The sequence below is a fragment of the Chelon labrosus genome, assembly GCF_963514085.1.
Source record: "Chelon labrosus genome assembly, chromosome: 20".
In the NCBI taxonomy this organism is placed as follows: domain Eukaryota; kingdom Metazoa; phylum Chordata; class Actinopteri; order Mugiliformes; family Mugilidae; genus Chelon; species Chelon labrosus.
This window is the reverse complement of record NC_140353.1, coordinates 9,740,489-9,762,297: the sequence shown is the minus strand read 5'-3', so window position 1 is coordinate 9,762,297 and position 21,809 is coordinate 9,740,489. Positions and strand designations below refer to the sequence as shown.

The following is a 21,809-nucleotide window of genomic DNA, read 5'->3' as shown; positions in this document are numbered from 1 at the left end:
AAAATCAAGGAAACGACCAAGTTCCTGAGCCTCCAGATAAGAAAGAAGCTTGCTGTTCAGAACATAGACTGTATGTAAATATGGACAATGTGTCGCCACTTCCTTGCATCGACCAAACTGATGCTATTTTCCTGAGGAACTAAACTAAAATGAAAAAATTACACTAAAACATGCATAACTACCTAAAATGACATCTTTGAAATTTTTTTTTTTGTGTTTTAGTGTGGCCCAAGTCCCATCCACTAACATGGAGGGGGTGGAGCTTATGAGCTATACTGCAGCCAGCCACCAGAGGGAGCTCTACTTGCTTTGGCTTCACTATTGAGGAGCGTTTCCGCTGTCCATCTTTATACTGTCTATACTTCAGAAGGAGAATAAGAGTCAGGGAGGACAAATGGTATATAATACTACCAGCTCTTGAAAATACAAGGCCTATATTTAGAATAGTTTCATGATTTCAGGAGTACATGATCAAAGTGAAACGACAACACACTTCTCGTTTGCTGCTCTTTTAGGCCCAAACAGGTTTAGCTAAGCTCTTCTCCCAGCGACTGAACCACGGAAAGAGGCCACTCCATATTCTGTGATCCAACTCTGTAGGAAAATCTCGGCTTTGTTTTATCTTTTTTATATTTTTTGGGAGTATAAAGTGTTGTTTCACACTGTTCATACCTTTAACTACTCCCTCAACTGAGAGGAACATGATGGCAGGCAACAACAATCCAAGTCCACATTAACATGCTGGACTTTCCGGTTACATGACCTGGGCCAACTGCCCCTCCAGGGTGTTTCAGTCATCCATCGTTCAACACTGACCTCCTTCACAGTTGAATGTGTCATACACATAAATACTACCTTCACTGAGGTAGGAAATACCACAAAGGTCACCCCAGTTTGCCTCACATTTGCAGCTAAAAGTCAAACATGGGGACCTTTCTACACACTGGCAAGTGGCCCAGCAGAGTGGCAGTCGTTCAGGCATGAGAGACTGACTGAGGACTGTGTGTGCGTGTGTTTGGTTGTTTGTGAACTGAACCAATCATCGAAAAAGCTTGTTTTTCTAAATAGTTTTTTGGGGCCTCTTGAATGCAGAAGAAAAATGACAGGAAGACATCTGAAAGTCATATTTATTTAAAGTGTTTTAGCCTAGGGATAAGATGAATATCTCAGACAGAGATACACCAAATTAATCAAGTAATCATAGAAGTAGATTTTGGAGCAGCGGCTCATTTCCATTAATTTAGAATGGGCGAGAGAACACGGAGGACGCGGGAAGAGTGCCAGGCCCAAAGAAAAGTGAAATAAATGAGTTTTGCTGTGTCGCTCTGTTTCCCCGGGGTGAAGATGTCATGAGTCTTCTGTTAAGTGAAAGCAGATGCATTTAAGGCTGTATTAAATATTACTTCAGGAGGCAAAGGAACAAATATTACAAGAATGGCATATGGATTCAAAGGAACACATTGGCTAATGGTTGGGTTGACAGCTGTGCATGCTGTGTCATGTACCCTTGAAAATGATAAATTGATAGATAATCTTAACTTGTGTAGTGCTAGTACAACACTTTACAGATGTTTCTCATTCATCCATTCACACACCAGATCAGAGCTGCCATGCAAGAAGCTCGTCTGCCATTGGGAACAACTTGGAGATCAGTTGTGTCAGTGATGATTTTACATTTCTTTGGTTCAATAAACATGTCTCTAATGAAGACCATGCCATTTGAGTAAACGGAGGATGAATGAAGGTCAAGGTGTGGGATGAAATAGGGTCAAACGTGAAGGGACGAACTGTGTCGAATGAGGATAAATTACATGTCCAGAGGTGTGACAGCGTGGAACCCAGAGAGGAAAAAGGTTCCTGTACAAGACAAGCAGGAGATGAAGCAGAAAAGGGATTTGTATGGAATCATAAGTGGTTAACCATACTTTAATATGCAGGGACAGGGATTTGGATTAAAGTGAGGTGTGAACCTAGGATATAAGACATTTAAGTACTTATAGTTGAGCCAAAATGGCTTAAAATACAGTGAGCAATATGATAAATCCATAGCCTTAGCAGTCACCGAAGGAAAAAATCCATTCTACAATATCCTCCATCCACAACAGTGTGTGACATCCTCAATTTCTTGGCAATAATGTAACAGTTTAGTGTGCAGTGACTGGCCCTATATCTGTCTTCTCACCTTAGGGCTTGTCAGACACACATTACAGGACTGTCAAATCATCCTCTAGGTCCATTTTATCAGTAACCCGGGGCAAATATGAGCAATGATTTCCACATTTTGTTGAATGACATATTAGCTACGCTGCTAAAAAACGAGAACCAAATGAGATGGTAAGGCTGAAGAGTGGGCTATAACAGTAAGTAAGGATTTTAGTCTCAGGGGGATGATCTTTACATTGAGCATCATTCTGATTTATTTATTTCTTTTTTTTTATTATTTTCATGGATGCACAAACCCTTCCACGTAAAGATCATTGCTGCATCATGAACTTGGTTTTAGTTTAGCTCCAGAGGCTGGATTTTTCTGTCAATGTGATGTAAAAACACGATCGATATTTCCTGCAGATTAAAACCTATAAATGTTGTTTGTATCACAAAGGTCAGGTATGTTTATGGGTATTTCTGTGTTTGTGTGCGTGTCTGTGTGTGGCCCCGCTGCAGCTGTAAAAGACCTTGGCTGTACATGTGGGACCTTGATGTTGTTGCTGCAGAAAAAAATGAGTGTTTCTGGGAGAAATGATGCAATGACAGCCGAAGGATAAGCGGTCGGGGTTCTGATTTCTCTTCCATCTGAAGGGAATGTGCACACACACTAGCCCTCCCCACAATCACTGACTTTAGTGAAATACATTATAGTGTATACACACTTTTTTTTCCTCCCACCGTCCAAAGACATGCTAGTTCGGTAGATAGACTGGCGACCTGTCCAGGGTGTAACCCGCCTCTCGCCCAATGACAGCTGGGATAGGCTCCCAGCTTTTTGAGTTGTTCCTAAACTGTTTTTGTGTGTGTGTCAGGCTGCATCCTGCTGGGGATGGCTGCTGTCATCAAGGAGCGTCACTGCTATAGGATGGGGGTGCCTGGTCTCGTCTAGGTGGGTGGTACATGTCTAAGTAACATCCACATGAATGCCAGGTCCAAAAGTTTCCCAGCAGAACATTGCAAGATGGTCAATGTTATGCACTTCACCTGTCAGTGGTTTTAATGTTGTGGCTAATCGGTGTACAGTGCATGAGGAAGGTTAGAGGATTGTCTGTTTTCATCCCACTGAGACTGGAGGCTTGGGTGTGATTGGTAATCTTCCCAGAGCCTCAGAAGTTGCCCGGTAGCATTACATTACAAAAAAAGGCCGGCACAGCACACAAGGTGCTTGGTTCATAGTGTTACAGTTTCATTTTTTTTTTTTTTGTGCCCTTTGGACTGGAAGACATTTGAAAATGTCACAAATTGTATTTGGCTTATTGAGAATTCTAGTCACAACCTGTAAGTACTCACAGGTTCACAAGTTGTAGCATCCTGATTGTTGGTCTGCTTGAGCTGATTTACATTTCTTTTCTGCCGTGGAAACATCAAAACCACCACTTGAATGACAAGTACTGCCTGTCTAGCCAAAGCCAAATATATCCTGCTCCTCTGTGCCACGGACCACCATCAAATGAGTGATCCACTTTGTCGCACTGTGTGACACAAAGACAAGCACAGTGCTGTATTTTGACTTGATCCTTCATACACAAGTTCTACTGCCCAGAAAATAGCATACAATATATATATATATACTCCCACAAACCAGAGGCTGAAAATAGTCTCCATCAAATACATAATTTACTCCTGTTTGATTTATGATTGCTTAAAACTACAAATCCCACCTGGTTAGATTTTGATTTTTAAAGCATTTATTTTTGTTATGTGGACAATAACTAAAATATTAGCAGTTATATCTTTCACTGACAGAACTGAAACTTGATAGAAAACAACTTGACCACATAAACTACACAAATCTGTAATAATCCCATAAACAAAGAGGCATGCGTAATCTGAATATTAATATATATATATATATATATATTTTTTTTTTTTTTTTTTTAATAATAATTCTACTAATGATGGCTCTAGGTATTATACTGAATGACAAGCAAAACACATACTGTATGCATCATGTAGCAATATGTTCATACGGTCTTGCTTACAGTTATATACACCAATCAGGCATAACATTATAACCACTGACAGGTGAAGTGAATAACACTGACCATCTTGTGACAATGCAATGTTCTACTTGGAAATTTTTGGACCTGCCATTTGTGTGGATGTTACTTAGACATGTAGCACCCACCTAAACCAAACCAGGCACCCCTACCCCATAGCAATGACACTCCTTGATGGCAGCAGCCATCCCCAGCAGGATGCAGCCTGACACAGGCACACACACAAAAACAGTTTAGAAACAAGAGAGACCTACACAATATTAGGAAGGTGGTCATAATGTTATGCCATATCAGTGTACATGTTCACACACATCTCTCTTTCATTTGTCGACCCTTAAAAAAAATAAAAATAAATATCCAGAAGAATAGCACATACTGAGCATCTGGTGCCAGTGTGCTTTATCACTTCTGACTGGCCAATAATAGCCGCTGTCACAGAAACAAAGCCAGGGAGGCCATTGCGGTTTCGCTGAAATACATTCATTTAACCAGAGCAGATGTGGCGCGGAAATCCACACCGGCTTATCGCACTGGCTTCTCCATTTGCAGTTTTGGTTGATGAAAAGCAAATTGATTTTGACAAGAGGAACCTAAGAAAAAACGGCACCTTGGTAATAGATGTCTCTATGGTCACATAACGAGAAAAGAAACCTGCTCAGAGGCTATCATTTTCTAAAGGGAGACTGAAACTTGACTGTACGTCTCCCATATGGACTTGGAAGGAGTTCATGCGGGAAAATGTGGAAACATGGTGTGTAAAGCAATGTTAAGACTGCATCCCTGCGGGTTACCCATGGTCAAACATACACATGATGAATTTCAGTATATCCAGCTGAGCATTAATTATGAATCACCTGCCTTGTTGGCTATGCATCAGTTGATAAAAAACTAAGACATACTAAGACATACTTTTCTCAGCTTCATGCACTTGCTGTACGAAGCTGAGAAAAGACCTTATACAGCACATGAAAAGTGTGTGTGCATTCCTGCATGCATGATGTGCAGAATGAGCATGAATTTAGTCATATCTCCTTTGATAAATGATAAGGCAGCATGTGTGTGGGTGTGTGTGTGTGTGTTTATGGGTGGCATTCTGATTATATCCTCCTGAGAGCTGTTGTATGGTATGCACGTTTAATTTCTCGAAGGTATTTGGGATTAGTAGGACCTAAGAAGTATAAAAACAAAGAATCATCTTTGAACAGGAAGTAATTTAAAAAATAAATAAAAAAAATTATGTCCCCATACGAGGACGCAGGGTCTCGGGAGGATATATCCTCCTGTTTGAAGCTTGATGCATTTTTTTCTTTTTCTTTTTTTTTGGTTGATTATACAAAGGTTTTCAGCGGAAGTAATGTTATTCATGGGTTCTGACACGCAGCTGTCACGGCCAAAATGACAACAAAAGATTAAGGGTATTTAGGATTAATCGAAGACCATGACCCATCTCGCAGGAATGCACCCTCATAAATACAAACAAATACAAGCATTCTGGGCTCAGGAGGCCTGGGTGACAGACCACATCAGTCACATCACAGGCATTAATAAAAGTTCACCAAGCCAGTGCAGTAGGTGGCATGACATTATTCTAACTCATTACTATCAACCTGGGATACTGTTACATGACAAGACCCAGTTTGATGCTTGTTATTAATCTATTTTTACCGAGATTATGCTGCTGTGAATTGGGGCCACAGAATGCCCAGTGGCATGATGTCCGTGACAAAACAAAAGAGGTTGCAGAGCAGACAAGGTTTGATATAGAACAGGACAGCCACGGAGACGCACGCACCAGACTGAGCTCCAGTGATTTGAGCATTGATGTGGGGCATGTTTTAAGGTTTTATGGTAAAATAGTATGTTAATCTTCATGAAAGCTAAAATCAGATTGAAAAACAGGGAGGTTTTACTCGTTAATTCTATGGAAAAGTGAAAGTTTGTTTCAGTGATCATGATCTGTAACACCACCATGAATTGCACCAGTGTTGCATCATTAATCTGTCTAATTTGTATACTCATTCTGTCAGTGAGCTCACGCGGCTGGTAATAAATCATGGCATCAGTGTGGAAATGAATGTGTGTTGCTTTGCTGACTGGATCACTGAGCCTCTCGAGGCCCGCTGTTCCACCGTCTGGTTGTTAGAAATATAACAGTCGTCGTCAAAGCGGCACAATCTTAGAATTTGTCTGTGCAAACGTTGATTTTACATCAAAGTATGAACTCAGCACAGGCCTCATTAATTATTAACCGTTTTCCATTATTCATGCATAAATATAGCAAAACCATAAGTTAAGTTTTGAACGTAGAAATAATTCAGGGCTCAGAGTCCATAGTAGTTCTAATGATCACAGACTTTGTTTTCTATCCGTTTGACTGACTTGACTGAATTTTGCGACTGAGTCAACTGAACGTGTGATAAAATATATCAGTCTTCTCTCACTGGTAAAACATAGACTCATTCTTTTTGTGAAGCGTAGCTGCATCTTTGTTCTTGAAGGTCTCACTGAACTCCCCAATGGATTGTGTCTAATCGCAAGGAGCAAGGAAAGTGCATTTTAACTAGTCTGATGTTGAGGTTGCACATATTAGCGTGTTTATGCTCTTAATGAGGCAGTGAGCTACTACAGAAGTTAATAAATTAAGTTAAAGATTAATGTGTTGAAACTGGACGTTTCTGGAGCTGTGAAATGGAGTGAAGTTAAATCCCCCACACTGGAGGATTGAACTGGATGTTGCATATGCCTGCTCAGCAAAAAAAAAAAAAAAAAAAACAGACAGGAGGAAGGAGTATGAACTGCTGATCTAGGAGATCTGCTTCATCTCCTACATGCCAGAGGTTATGGTAAGCTATCAAAAAGACAACATGCGATCCGGGTATGGATGTTAGCAGTATTTTCCACAAATTGAAAATCACTAGAATCACTGCCAAATACAGAGTTTCCCAAAAGGACATATAATTGTGCATTTAGAGTGTTAATATTAAGATGAACCTAAATATAATTGAAACAGCAGACAAACTCTGAAACTGCTCTGTCTACGTCCATGTCTCTGTCTACGTGGATTCAACTAAGGGATGAGTTTTAGTATTCACAGTGAAGGCTGGGTCACCATTAAATTAATCACTCTATACTGTAAGTAGAGCTTGTTAATTGGATCTTTGAAGAGACTCTCCGATGAATTATAGCGGCGTCCTTTATTCCGCAGGCCCTTTTAATTCAGCAGTGTGTCATTAGTTTTAGGTCACAAGTTTTCCAGTGCAGCCCTGGATGGGCTCTATAGAATGAAATCTCAGTTTCTGTCTAGGTGTGAAACCTGTTGATTAATGTATGCGGTCTTTGTAACAGATTATATTTTCACCCAAACGTCACACTCTGACATGACCGTTACAAAATCATGGGCTTTAATTTGCTACTACTGTACATCAGCCGGTGCCTCTGGGAAATCGTTCTACTAGAATTTGGAAACTTGCTGCGGGTCCAGGCATGTCTTTTTCATGAGGTTCCACACAAAATTGGGTAAAACTAATATTTTTAAATTTTTTATGCAATGGGCTGTGCAAATGGGAGAAGTTTTGCTTTAGAGAAAACACATTTCCAAAATCTAACCAATACGTTTTGTGCCTAAAGCAAATCCAACTGCAGCTGAAAACCTAAAATTAATAAATAATATGTGAGCTAAGTCTAAAAATCTGTCAATACAATATTGATTTGATACTAGATACAAACCCCAGCTTCAGTGTGATACTCTTGGTTAAAACCACAGACTGTATAAAGATGGACGGCGGAACTGCTCTTCAAAAGTGAAGTCAAAGCAAGTAGAGCTCCCCCTGGTGACTGGCTGCAGTATAGTTCATAAGCGTTAAACTAAAATGCGAGTGAGTCCGGAGGAAGTGTGGTCGGGTCATCAATAACGCGGCTCCACAGCTCCATTCTCGGACCGTACGGCGCAGACTCTGGCTCCAGATTTGCAAGATGGCGCTGCCCGTATGCCCGGGAAAATAGCAGCAGTTTGGCCAATGCAAGGAAGAGGTGTCACATTGTCCATATTTATGTACAGTCTATGTTTTAAACCCATTCATCAGCCTCAACCTCCTCCTTTACACGGACTTTGTTGCTCTTTACACTGCCTCACTTGACTTCCTGAAGCATTTGTGATAGAAAGCCTTTCTGGCAGAAAGCCCTGAAGGCAAACTTCTCCCAGTACCCGGGGGCATTTGCCATGTTGAAACAGGAAGGCCTTTTGACCTCCTGCCACAAGAATGAAAACACACAACTGCCTTAAATATTTTTATACTTCATGCTGAAGAATTAAGAGTTCCTGTAATTTATATATATCGTGGTGCTCCTTTGTCCATAATAAAAATAAACATTCACCAGTCGATAGGGTTACTCAGCGTCACTTTCGGTTGTTCCCTAGAATCCTCACACACTCTGTGACACTCGTGTCCTACGACAGCGAGCTGGAAACAACATGTCCTTGCTAGTTTTATATAGAACAAGAACGTTTTATGCAAAAGTATAAAAAATAAATGAAAGTAACATCCACAGTTATGACAAAAGAATTGTAATACTGGTTCAGCTCAGGAAAAGAATTCAAAACATTCTTCCCTAGCTACAGACAATACATACATACGCATACACCCCAGTCAGCCACATCATTATGACCGCTGACAAGAGAAGTGAACAACATTGACCATATTGTGACAATACAGTGTTCTGCTGGGAAACTTTTGGACCTGGCATTCCTGTGTATATTACTTAGACATGTACCTAGACCAGACCATGCACCCCCAGCCCATTGCAATGACACTCCTTGATGGCAGCAGCCATCCCCAGCAGGATGCAGCCTGACAGAGACACAAACGGTTTAGGAACAAGTAAAAAAAGACATAAAAAAACAGCACAGGGTGTTGACCTGGCCTCCAAAACTAATCAAGTATCTGCAGGATGCACTGGAACAAGCCCGATCCACAGAGGCCCCTCGCCTCAACCCGAAGGACACCCTCAGAAGGCCCATGTCCAAGTGGTAAGATATGTCTTTAAGAATTTAGAAGATTGATTTAGAGCACTTTTAAAATATCACAGATTGGGTATTTATCTTTGTATCTCTGGAACAGGACAGGACATATACACAGTGCGTCTTTCAATAATAAGAAACTAACAGAAATAAATAAGACTGGATGAGACGAAATGAAGCACAGGAAGAATGGAAAAGACAGAAACGGAATCTTGCACCTCCTTCCTTACATGTGACAGTCCAGCTCCACTGACTCTCTCTCTCTCCCTCTCTCTCTCTCTCTCTCTCACTCACGCTGTCTCTCGCCTCCACATCTCTTCATTACTCCGCCTGCTCCGCTCCTTTTCTTCCCTTCTTGCCATCTCTCCCCCCCTCCATCACCTCCTCCACCTCCTCCTCCTTCCTTATTTCGTTTGATTCTTCATCCGCGACATGCTCCTCACGTGAAGTCACCTCACCAACTTGCAGAGTCCGTGGATGTCGAGTCAAAAGAGAAAAAGCAGGCAAATGCTCTAACGGGCAATAACAGGGGGGAAAAAAAACTACGCACGTTTGCATCTTTCGTTGAGTGCCTTGGCTCGAACGCAGCAACAGCATGGATCTGTCATTTATGGCTGCTCAGGTGAGACGCTCTTTCTTCCAGACTGCTTAAAGACTTTTGGCTTGTCTGAACTTTGGATTAATATATTTTGTCCGCTGATTTCATGGGCGTGGCCGGTCAACAAGTTACTGTGGCTTTGACAGTTTACAGTAGTTGCGCTTGAGCATCCTTGAATGCTTGGACACCACGGATCAAGGGGAACAACATGCTAATTTTAATTTAAAATAATAATTAAAAAAAATGCACTTGGAAAAAAAATCTGCATATTTCATCAATTTTGTTAATATTTATTCATCTTATTAGGTTCTTTTGGCGTTCATAAAGCTATGTTTGTCTTAATGTGACATACTGTGTGCGTTTTTTAATCAGAATCCAGAGTACTTAAATAAATAACATGTATTTTATACTGTTACTTATTTCTTTTTCCTTTTTTCATTTCTTTTTTTTTTTCCCTAACCAACCCATATTTTGCCATTTATGCAAATGTTATTGATATTGCTGTGCTTTGCATGGTAATAAGCTGCCTGTGTGTTTAACTGATTCTGGCTCAATAGAAAGCATGCGTTGTTGTGCATCTGTTCTGGACATGTGGTTTGTCTTCATTGCGAGCTGATGTGCTGTTCTTCCTGCCCTTCCCGCTCGTTCAGCGTCTGGCTTGCCTGGTGCCGTCTACTTTGCCATTTCCCGTGCAACTAGGGTTCAAATTGTTGTTGTTGTGTTTTGTTTTTTTATGCGGGCCAGATGGGGCCAAATGGTCCCAAATCCTTTTAAATCAAGGACCTCTAAATGGAAATGCATTGGAGCGTGGGCCCATCTGAGAATACATTGTTGTTCAGTACGACCCCCCCCAGTGGAATGACGGTGGAGAGCACGAAAACTCACAAGTCACAAAAGTTTAGAGGGTGAAATTAGTTTACTGCGTTGGCCCTCCGGCCAAGGCGCAGCAAACATCACAATGAAACTCAACACAGTAATTAATCATCATAGAGCGGTGTTTAGAGCTAGAGCAATTAGTCGATTGATGGATTAGTTGAATAACAGACAGCATCTTCAGCAGTGTGAATATTTTCTCGTTCTTGTGTCTGTCCTTAATCACCTATTATACTAAAGTGATTTGTTTCTTGCAAATTTGGTTTCTTGATCACATAAAACAAGACAAGAGACAATCTACTCAGAGAGTTTTAATGACACTGACAGCCAGTATAGCCATAAGCTTGGTTAGCATTTAGCAGTTTTGTGCTAGCCACTAAATGCTTCAATTAAAGATTAGCTGAAAGTATTTTCTTGGTCACAGACTGGCTAAATTGCTGTTCTGCCTATATCTGGTAAACTACTGTGGGTTCATCTCAATGTAAATGCTGCTGACAAAATTTTCGACAGTAAAAAAAGTTGTTGGCCGTGTCCAAAATCCCCGCCTCGTTCTCTCAGGCCCTTTTCGAGACTGGTTTTCACATTGACCACTTGATCGTCAAATCTCGCTTCCCCATTTGCAGAGGTCAAACGGGTTGTTGTTTTTAGTCTGCTGCAAATGAAGAAGACGAAGAAATCACTTATTTTTGTTGGCTGTATTCACACTTTAATATGACACCACTGACAAGCAGATGAGTGGTCAGTTTAGTAGGTGGTAGGGACCCAGACATCCTCCAAATGTGGGGCATGCACTTTGGGTGTCCAGAGTGACCAGATCACCCAAGATGCATTTCAGTGCCAGATGTGAACCGGGTTTCTTTCACTGCTCCTCATATAGGCTAATGGACACTCAGCACTCGGTAAGAAAAATTCTGATTTTGACCATAATTTTGCATCAACACTGACTGAAAGCAGTTTCAAAATGATCATTTTTGTCTTGGGATTGCTAGCAGAAACAGTACTTTTGTTAGTTATTTGAAGAAGCTATATAGAGTGAAGTGCACGGTGGCCAGCTTGAATCTTCTTCTGATTTATTTTCTGTTCCCCCTGATCCCATTAGCCCACGCTCATTCCTTGCTGGTTTCCTGCTTCACCCTTTTGCAGCATCTGCGTACTTTCTCCCCCAAGAACGCAGCCCATCTCAGATCGGTAATGGCTAATTTAACTGAAGTGAAATTTATTCTAGCACCCCGAGTCGCTCTGTAATGGTGACTGTGAAGGAAGTCAGGCAGATGTCCCTGGAGTTTTGAAGCCCTGCCTTCAGAACGGATGATTTTCTGCCTATCCATCTTATTGCAGTCCTGCTCCCTGCAAATCACTGGACCTTCGCTATCACTTTGTCTCTAAAAGTTGACGGATCTGGCCGTAACTGGGTCTCCCCTGGTTACTGATTTTTTGTTTTTTCCATGTAGAAGATGATGCACGAGTTATTTGCAGGATGTGCTGGTCATTACTAGTGCAGTGTGTGTGAACAGAACACATTAAACATGTTTAATAAAATTTATCTTTTTATAATTAAGCTTTTTTTCGGCATTCAGCAAAAACCCATCGTGCAAGACAGCCGCATACATTGTACCGTTACACAGAACCGAAGCTGGTAACATAATTGTCCATTGTTTGTCTGCATTTATCTCTCTCCTTCCCGATGAGCTGCTTCTGTACAGTATCACAGAAAGACGCCAAATAGCTCTCGACAGAACAAAGCGTGGCCTTTTGCGTTTGGCGAATGACTTGCATTTCGAAGTGATGCCTGACTGACTTAAAATGAAAAAGGGCATACTTCATTACGTCAAGGATGGTGGCATCCTCAAGCATTGAAAAACACAGATTAATAGGTGACAATCACGGCAAAGCCCTTTGAATATCAAGCCGAGTGCAATGAGGCGATTTCTTCTTTATCTTCTCAATTAGACTCAACTGAGAAATGTTTCACATAACTTACCGTAGCTCCCATATGGATATTGAGATTTATTTTTAACTCGCTCAGACCAGCTTCTGTGATGGGTTATCACGCTGTGCATAGACTAACTCGCAAAGACTGTGACTGTCAGTATTTAAGTGGCAGATGTGTGATTTAAGTGGGATAAAAAAAAAAAAAAAAAGAGCCAGTGTGTCACTTACTGATGTTGAGGTCAACCTTGATGTGTTTTAGACAGGCTCCAGAGCCGTCCTGGGCATTTTGCCAGCCTCAGACTTGCTTCAGCTGACACATCTGCCACATAGGGCAGCGGCAAAACCCTTAAGGCTCTGTCTAACCAGCGCTTGCTGACCTTACTGTCCTCTGCCTTTTTACTTATGCACTATGCACACAACATCGTTCTGTATGTTAGCTCCCTTCCCTTTAAAACATTTTGATTACCAAAACATCTGGCCAGACTGGTACTTGAGAGGCAATGTTGCTCCGTTTCCATATTCCCACTTAGGATGTTTTGTCATTTCATGACAGGCCATCAGCATTTCTCATTACTCACTCACTTATTCAGTGAAACTGTGGCTCTCTGAGTCATTCTACCTGACAGGGCTGTCCATCTCTTGTTGTGTTAAAGAGGACGGATGAGAGTTAAAGGATGAGGATGGAGGGAGTGGTTGACAGCTGCGACAAAGACAGCCATCTGTATTTATCCCCAACACCATCACCCCTCCCCTACACCCACCCTGGGCGCAGGATGAAACAGAGCTGGCAGAAACATTTTAGTTTCCTTAAGTGCCAAATGATATCACCGAGCCGTCAGTGCTGGAAAGCTCATACTGAGCATTACGTTGTTTTTGGAGTGAGGCCACAAGTGCAGGATGAGTCATCAACATTTTCTTGTTTATTTTCCACAAAATCTCTAAAACATCATTACGAATGCCTATAAATCATCTTTTCTGTGACTGTTGGGCTAGATACTACTGTGTAGCAGATGCATAGTACAAGTCGTGTACAATAACACGTAAGCTTTACATTGGATTTAATGGAGACTTTAAAGAGACACAACACGAAGATTTGTTTGTGCACCACCATCCCTGATATGCAGCCAGATATAGAAATATGATTTTAATAGCTCACACATAATTTTCACGTTGCACTCTTGTTACACTCTTGAACTCTCTGAAATAGCAGTCACTGCAAAACCAAAAATCAAGACCATCTTTGTTCTCAATTGCAATTACATAATCATGTTATCTCACTGAATTCTTCATGCCGCGACTACCCCCTTTAAAAATCTCCGGGTCTGTACAATGGAGGCTTATTTTAAGTGCTGCAATAATGGCATGCCATGGCTATTCATCAGGGGGAGTTCATTTCCCCTCTGGTCTGCCTTTGTCTGCTTTTTCGCCGATTGGTTTAATATGAAAGCTGTAGTCTTGAGATAGCGAAATGTCGCGACAGCCCCGATTCCCGGTCTTCTTCCTCCACTTTTATGGCCCTGCAGTGTTGTAAACAGGTTGTGAAAATAACAATCAGCTTAAGCAAATTAGAGGGGAGCAGTTTGCACAAGGAAAAAAAAAAAAATCAATGCTTTAAGTTGATGAAAAGCAGGCGGCGCCGTCTTTGTTGGGTCCGTTTTCTATTTTTAGCTGCTTTCTAAGAAAAGCTGTGTGAGGTCAGACAGCCTTTTCGTTTTTATACCGTCATGTCTATATTCTATCATTGTTCAGATGAGTCAAATTAACTTGGTGTGCGCCCTGTGTGGTTGTGTAATTTCACAAAGCCAGCAGGAGCATTCAGAGACATTTATGGACAGTGAAGGAGCAGCGGGGCTTTAAGAAGGTGGTAATGAGGAAAACCTACAAGAAGAAGAAAAGTTAAAGACGTTATCGCCTTTGACACGTCTCCATTAATAGATGATTTTCACTGCGGGGTTGAAGGAGAGGTCACAGCAGGACCATTTCATAGTTTACTCTCGCTTGATGGATGCACTGTACATCTTGCAGAATGAACAGGGAATACTCAATACACAGGAGTATTCAGAAAGAATGGCTCCATGTTGGTGGAAGGGCTGTCATTCTCCCCGTAATCAAAGGAAAGACTCTTCAAAGATCTCTGGAGAAGGAAGAGTCTCTGTGAAATGGTGTCGGATGAGCACCTCTTTTCCTTTAAAATGAGAAATTTTTAATCCATCAGTGGGAACAATTGAATAACAACCCAAGGAACTGCAGTCTCTATTTTTGGCTCCGATCACTCCTGGCAGCAGGCACCAAACAGCCTTGTAGCCATCTGTCTGTATACTAAACCCCTCCTCTTATTCCCCAAGCATAGCAAATATCAAAGCACAGCAAATCCATCCAGTGCCACCAGGTCTACAAGAATCATTTTTGTACGATCAATAATTCTAAATGTACAATAATTATGACATTTTATCGTTTTTACTGTGAGAGTGAAGAGGTACAAGGCTGATTTGGGCAGAGTTTCATTATTCATCTTGTGTGACAAGCTATCGTTTGTGCTGAAACGCTAGTTTGCCATGATTACCCTAAGACTTTATTTGATGGAGTTTCATAGTACAGAAATACACCACTCAGGCGTAACATTATGACCACCTCCCTAATATTGTGTAGGTCTCCCTTGTTCCTCCAGAACAATTCTGACTTATCAGAGAATAAACATGGGCCTTCTGAGGGTGTCCTGTGATGTCTGGCAACAGGATGTTGTTAGTGGGGGCCTTTTGGTCCTATGAGTTGAGGGGAGGGGCCTCTGTGGATCATCCCACAGATACTTGACAGTTTGGGATCCAGTGAATTTGGAGGCCAGGTCAACACCTTGTACTGTTTTTCATGTTTTTTGAGTTGTTCCTAAACCGTTTCTGTGTGTGTTCTTGCTGCCATCAAGTAGTGTTATTGCTATGGGGTGGGGGTGCCTGGTCTGGTCTGGTCCGGTTGGGGGGGGGTGGTACATGTCTAAGTGACATCCACAGGAATGCCAGGTGCAAAAGTTTCCCAGCAGAGCACTGAATCGTCACAAGGTGGTCAATGTTATTTACTTCACCTGCCAGTGGTAATGTTGTGGCTGATAGGCGTATTTACTTACAACCTATTTTCTTACATGTCTTATACCCTGAATAATTGAGCCCACTGCTGTCAGGTTGTACCATAGATTCCCCTGAAATACAACAACAACTGTGGCCAGTCATTGTATGATTCATTGATTTGCAGCATCTGGGTCAAAGCAGTGTGCTCATGGCTGGTAGGTTTCTTTTTTCGTCTGCAAATGTCACCATTTCCCGTGAACTGTCTTAATATTTGTAGTTTGTAAGCTCACATAGTATACTTTCAGTTGCAGGGGCATTTCATATTACTTTATTTTTTGGTGGTGTTGTCAGTACATCCACTAGTGTGAGAGCTCCTGGTGGAGGCTAATACTTGTGGCATTTTATTTGATTTGTTGAAAACTCCCAACATCTAATCTCATCATTTCAGGTAGCGTACACATTCATCCTAAATGCCTTTTCTCTCGACACAGCCAGTCTGCTCTGATTGGTCACTTAGAGACATAAAAATGTGAATATGTGTTTCATCAAATGCAAAATTAGTTTTCGACCCGTTGTGCAAGATGAGTCATTGACGTGTTTTATTGGTTTCCATGAAATGAAAACTCAAAAATGCTACCAGAACACACAAAAAAAAGAAGCTATTTTGTCATTTTTGTCCACGATACTATACATCTAGGTGATGTAAAGTGCAACTATAAAATATTTAGACACCCGATTTGCCTTCATGGAGACTTTAAGTCTAATCAGTGTCTTGTTTGTCTTGGTATGTGAATGAAATAAGGGTCTAATTTTACATTGTTTATCATTGCCTGGGTCATACAGCTTTAGGTTGTTGCATTTAACATTAGGTAAAACTGCTTTCTAATAACAGCTGATGATATATTATCATTCAATAAATACTAAAGCAAGATTATAATAGACAGGTGTAGTAACAATAAATTCACTTAATGAACTCCAGGTTACTGACAGGAACCAAAAACCCAGTGAGTTACAGCGCCTCATTTCCCAGTGCCTCTGTGCTATTTTATTTCACAGTGTGTTTACGCTGCAGACCCAAATGTCTCCTAACTGTTGTTGCACCTGAAATAAGTGACTGCATATCTTACGAAGGCCTGCGGAGAATGAAAGGGCGACTTGATGGAGTGTGACAGCCAAGTATGAAGTAATAACATCTTGCCCTGATAGACCTAACCCACTAACTGCACGATGCTTCCTATATAACGGTGCCTTTGATATTCTGCATGTATGAATTATGTATTCCAGCATAAATAATCTATTCTCCACCCATCCCGAGATAATTTCCAAGCAGCCTCGTCCCCTTGTATTGATATGTTTCCAGATACAATTGAGCCTCGATTCTGAGAGTAAAACTTTAAATTGCCTCAGCCCGCTCGTCGCAAATGAGCTCCAGGCTGGCGTTCTTGGCGTGAAAACACACAAATTGCACGTCTGAATTCAATTCATCAGCGTTTTTTTCTTTGAAGGAAAAGGAAACACGGTTTGATGTTGTAAAGGCTCAAACAGTTGGTGGTTGTTTTTCTTTGGTGACGGCTGGCGAAATGGTGAATGGCAGCAGCTTGATCACACACCATCAGCGAGGAAGCAGAGATGAATTATGATTGCAGTTTAAAATCACCAGAGCTGCTGTAATATATTGGGATCATTAAGCATTTTTGGAGTCATTAGCATGCTCGACGCTATACTGTAAAAGTGTATTTGTTCCTGAGCCTCCAACACAGCTGCTCCTGTTTGCCAAGAGGTGTCAGTTAAATTGTTTTTATCCCTTGCTGCAATTTCTGTAAATTACCCCTGTGAGTACAAACAGAAAGAGAGCCAAAAAAAAAAGTATTTCTTGTTGGGTTTAACACTAATTTATCTGATGTCATTTTAGATTGTTTTCTGTTTTTGGACAGCAGAATCGTTGGTGCAGATTTCCCTCTACTTCTACTACAATCCCCAGATAATGAGATCAACAGCAGAACATTTTTGATTTGATCTGTTTCTCTGGCCTTACAGTGACCTCGGCTCAACTCGCAGAAGTCTGCCCTGGAGCAAGTGACGCAGCATGCAGACAGGCCTTTCTCGCTCCCTCTTTCCTTCTCACTCACCTGTTGTTCAGTTTGCAAAGGAGGCGATATCACATATTGCACCTTCATTGCCCAATAAATGCTGCTGCCTTGGAAGGGATGGAAAAGCTTGATATTAGCTTCCAAGGCAACATATAAGGTTTCAGTTACAGTTGGACAGTCTTCCCATTATATCAATACATCCTCTTATCATGTAAGATTATACCATATCTTTCCTATTAGACGTTACTGTAGTTCAGCCTCATAGTTCATCCCTGCAACATTCAACTGAAAGCTACAAATGCACTAGTTTCAATTTCCCAGCTGATGTTCTTCTCAAAGGGTCAATTACATCCATCCTCTGTGCTAAATTACAGTGTGTTGCTGCTGTTGACTGCAAGCAGCTGCTTGGTATTTTGCATCATGAGATTTACAGCAGCTGTTTTTTTGTCCCACAGCCAATCCTCAAAGGCTCTGACGATGTTTCATAAAAAGCAAATCGGACCGTGACCTTCTCATTTCGGGTGCATGCAACTTTAATGTCCCGGTGATGAATCAGGCACTTACGGCGCAGCCAGTTCTGTTGCATATGGAAATCATTTGGAATGCTAATGCGAACGCGCACGAGTGGCGACTCCGATTTTGTTTTACGGTTGAATTTTTCATGATGTCTACGAGGAGTCGTGACTCAATTCACAGGTAGAGCTTCGAGCTTCACTTTGCAGCTGTTGCGAGGTGTGTGAGTGACACTCTTAATGTTGCATTCACCAGTTTCAGTCCTAACCATGCAGCTTTCAGAGTAATGGATTTAGCCCCGAGCTGCTGACAGAGGAGCAGCAAAAATTACACTACCTTATCAGGTTTTTAATCATGATTCAGTGCATTTTGATCCAGCAAATAATAATAAAAAAAAGTGAATGAGAATATTGAAGTTCACCATGCAGCGACGAGGCAGTCTGCTGTGCAGTATGCATGTCACATATCCACTCCGTCTTACTGCCACTCTCTAAGCATTACATCGCTCCTGCAGGGTTGATGCTGTGTGGGATTAAAATGTACCCACCCATGTGTTAAAAGCATTTAGACACTTGTGTCATTTAGAAGCAATTATATTGTTTGCTGCTGCAATTAGAAACCAAAGACTTAACATGCTGTAATTGATTAATTTCACACCTAAGTCTTGTTTGCCTGTATGTGAGGCGCCCAGCTTTTGCACAAACAATATTCTGCGCCCTGACGCCCACCTCATTGCTCCCAGTGATGTATATCCATCACAGAGTGTGAAAGACACAGAAATCTATTTATTTATAGCAGTGACTGATGGGCAGAGAGCCCAGAACAATAAACACAAGGCTTGCAAGAGCACATATGTGTGTGTTTGTGTGTCTAACTGTGCACTCGGATGAATTAGGAGTTCTAGTTTTCAATGGAGTAATTCACATATGATTTGGCAGTCGTCTTTACGTGCATGCAAGCTAACAGTGCCTCTTAATATACACAAACATGTTCAGTCAGAAGCTTGATTGGGGTCATGCACAGTGAGCGAGCCCTGTCGTACTCTCAACAGTGTCTGAAAACACTGTGCTGCAACTAGGCCAACATGGCACACGCGTGACAAATTTATAACACCCACCCACCCCCCTCCTCCCACGGGGAGAATGCATACAGTAACCATTCATTAATGTAGATGCCAACCTGCAGCGGTATCCAGTATACTGTACCGCTGCTGCTAGCGTACACCAGTGTAGGCATCGGCATACTAATTGCATTTTTCCGGCAGTTTTGCTGCCGCGCTGTTGGAAACATTGTACATCACAGCTTCAATGTAGACGTGGATTTTTGTTTTGTGGTAAATGGTTTTTGAGTCAGACCTTTATGTTTACATGCAATGTGAGAAGTCATTAATCTTCTTTTACTACAATACACAGCATGTTTTAGACTAAACTGAACAATTTAGACTAAAGTAATGACAAGGAGGTTCGGCACTCACTCTGGACAGTCAGTAGATAACTGATGCCGGTTTATTTCCGTGTTCACACAATAAACAACCAGTGGCCACATCTGCAATCGATTAAAAATCAATATTACAGCCATAAATTGTACCGCAAAATTTATAATGGTGAGCCTTTGTCGACACTGTCAAATGAGTGTAAATCCAACTGTTGTATGTTTTTATTATTGACATCATAGCCCATGATGGTGAAGTACTGGGTGGCCCTCATATTGAGATGTTTCTAATTATTTATATGTCTCTTTTCACGCAAATGTAGAAGTAGAGCATCAGACATACCTGGCTGCACACTATAACCTCAGTGCATCTATGACACTAAGCTACTCACAGCTAGGGTTTCATATCACATTAGATTTCCTGAGAGGGTACAGGTGAACCCAATAAAGTGACCACAGAGTCTAGGCAGTCTGAAAATTGAAATAACTGGCAAAGATATAATATAGCATCTACTATCAAAAAAATTATTTAGGTGATCTCAGTCATGTCACAAGACAATGAAAAGAGATCAAAAGATGAATTCTGCTGCTGTTCCTATATAACAACTCTGTACTTTTTGTTTGGTACCAATGGGAACAGATGTAATTTCTGCACTAACAGACATTAATCAAAATGCTAATTTGCAAATGAGATAACTTCAAAAACATATTTAACTTCCCCTCAGATTTATTTCCGCACTCGGCTGTATAAAAATCAAGCAGCTATTAGTATGCATAGCGACTTTTGAGCGTACTTAATTGTGTTTCTTTCACAGACTAAAACTCCTGCTTCGGATTAGCAGGCAAGCAGGATATATGTTTTCCTCTGCTTCCCAGGTTTAACAGGGGAGATATGTAATCATGTCCCTCCGTGAGATTTACAGCTTGTGACAGGAGCAGACAGGCTATTACACAAGAGGGGGGAAAAAAAAGATCGAGGGGAAAAATAATTGTAAGGGCGCTTTTAAATGAAATAGAGCTGAAGAACAAACAATACAGGGATGACAGGAATTTAAAGGCGCGTGCACAGTTTACATTAGACTGGGGAGGGAGGTGGTTCACGGGGGTCTTCAGAAGCGGAGGGCTGCAGGATACACAGTTTGCGCACAACTGCGAGAAATGTTCATAAATAACATACTTACAGTGGAACCATGACATGAATGCATGATGTATCGATGCTCTGATAGCTCGGCCACATTTTTTTTTTTAGTGCTTGAATTCAGGTTTGTGCAGAATTGAGAAGAAAAGCAAGCACATTAATTACATCTGTCTGCAGCGCTACTGCTGTCAGTCTTGTTGACTTACATGCGTACCACTTTACTGTAAGGATTCTTTGCATCTGGCTATCATTTATGGATAACTCCTGCTTTCAGTCACATTTCCACGACAGAGTCATCTCACAATAAGACCTCAGTAACGTACGCTGCTGCGCCCTGTGTTATAAATATTCATAATTATAAATGTAAACGTAAATATATCATGAGGAAAATATATCAGTTTAGCTGTGGAATACAGAAATTAATGAGACAGGACATTAAGGCGAGAGCGGCGCAGATATGCGAATGCAAATGATCCAGAGATTGATGAAGATGTATCAGATTTAGCTTACAGTGATTTGCATTGACTGTAGCACTGTAATCATACATATTACATGAATGCCATAGGAGGGGGCATAGAACCTATATGTGGACCCCGTGACCCTGCCTGATGAATAAAACCAAGAAGCAATAGTAAATAAATGGAGAGGGTATGGCACTGGATACCATTCAGAAAGAAGAGGGTGGTGCTCTCCTTGAGATGAATTTCCAGCCTACATGAGGTGAAGTTTGTGACCAGCAATGGCACCAAATAGATGGTAGATGCCAGAGAGAGGTCTGACGTCACAGGACTGAACCATGACCTGGAGGATTTCTTGGGTGTGGAGATGTTTGCGGATCACTTCTGAGTCTTCTAGGATTGTGAAATGAGAAACGTGGTGTTGATACTCTTCCTTGTGGATTTTAAATCTGCTTCTAAATTTTTAGAGCTCCATGCCATCATTATGTTCAC

The 21,809-nt window shown here is 41.3% G+C and overlaps 1 protein-coding gene across 1 annotated transcript in view; it reads left to right on the top strand.

The window, feature by feature from the left end:
• Nucleotides 1-9,595: 9,595 nt before the first annotated feature.
• The window catches only part of LOC311505927 (uncharacterized protein C14orf132), a 29,221-nt gene continuing 17,007 nt past the window's right edge, over nucleotides 9,596-21,809 (top strand). Inside the window, exon 1 of the mRNA XM_084569754.1 lies at nucleotides 9,596-9,847. Within this exon, the coding sequence (XP_084425880.1) occupies nucleotides 9,821-9,847 (27 nt within the window). The 5' untranslated portion in view covers nucleotides 9,596-9,820. The remainder of the gene's footprint in view (nucleotides 9,848-21,809) is intronic.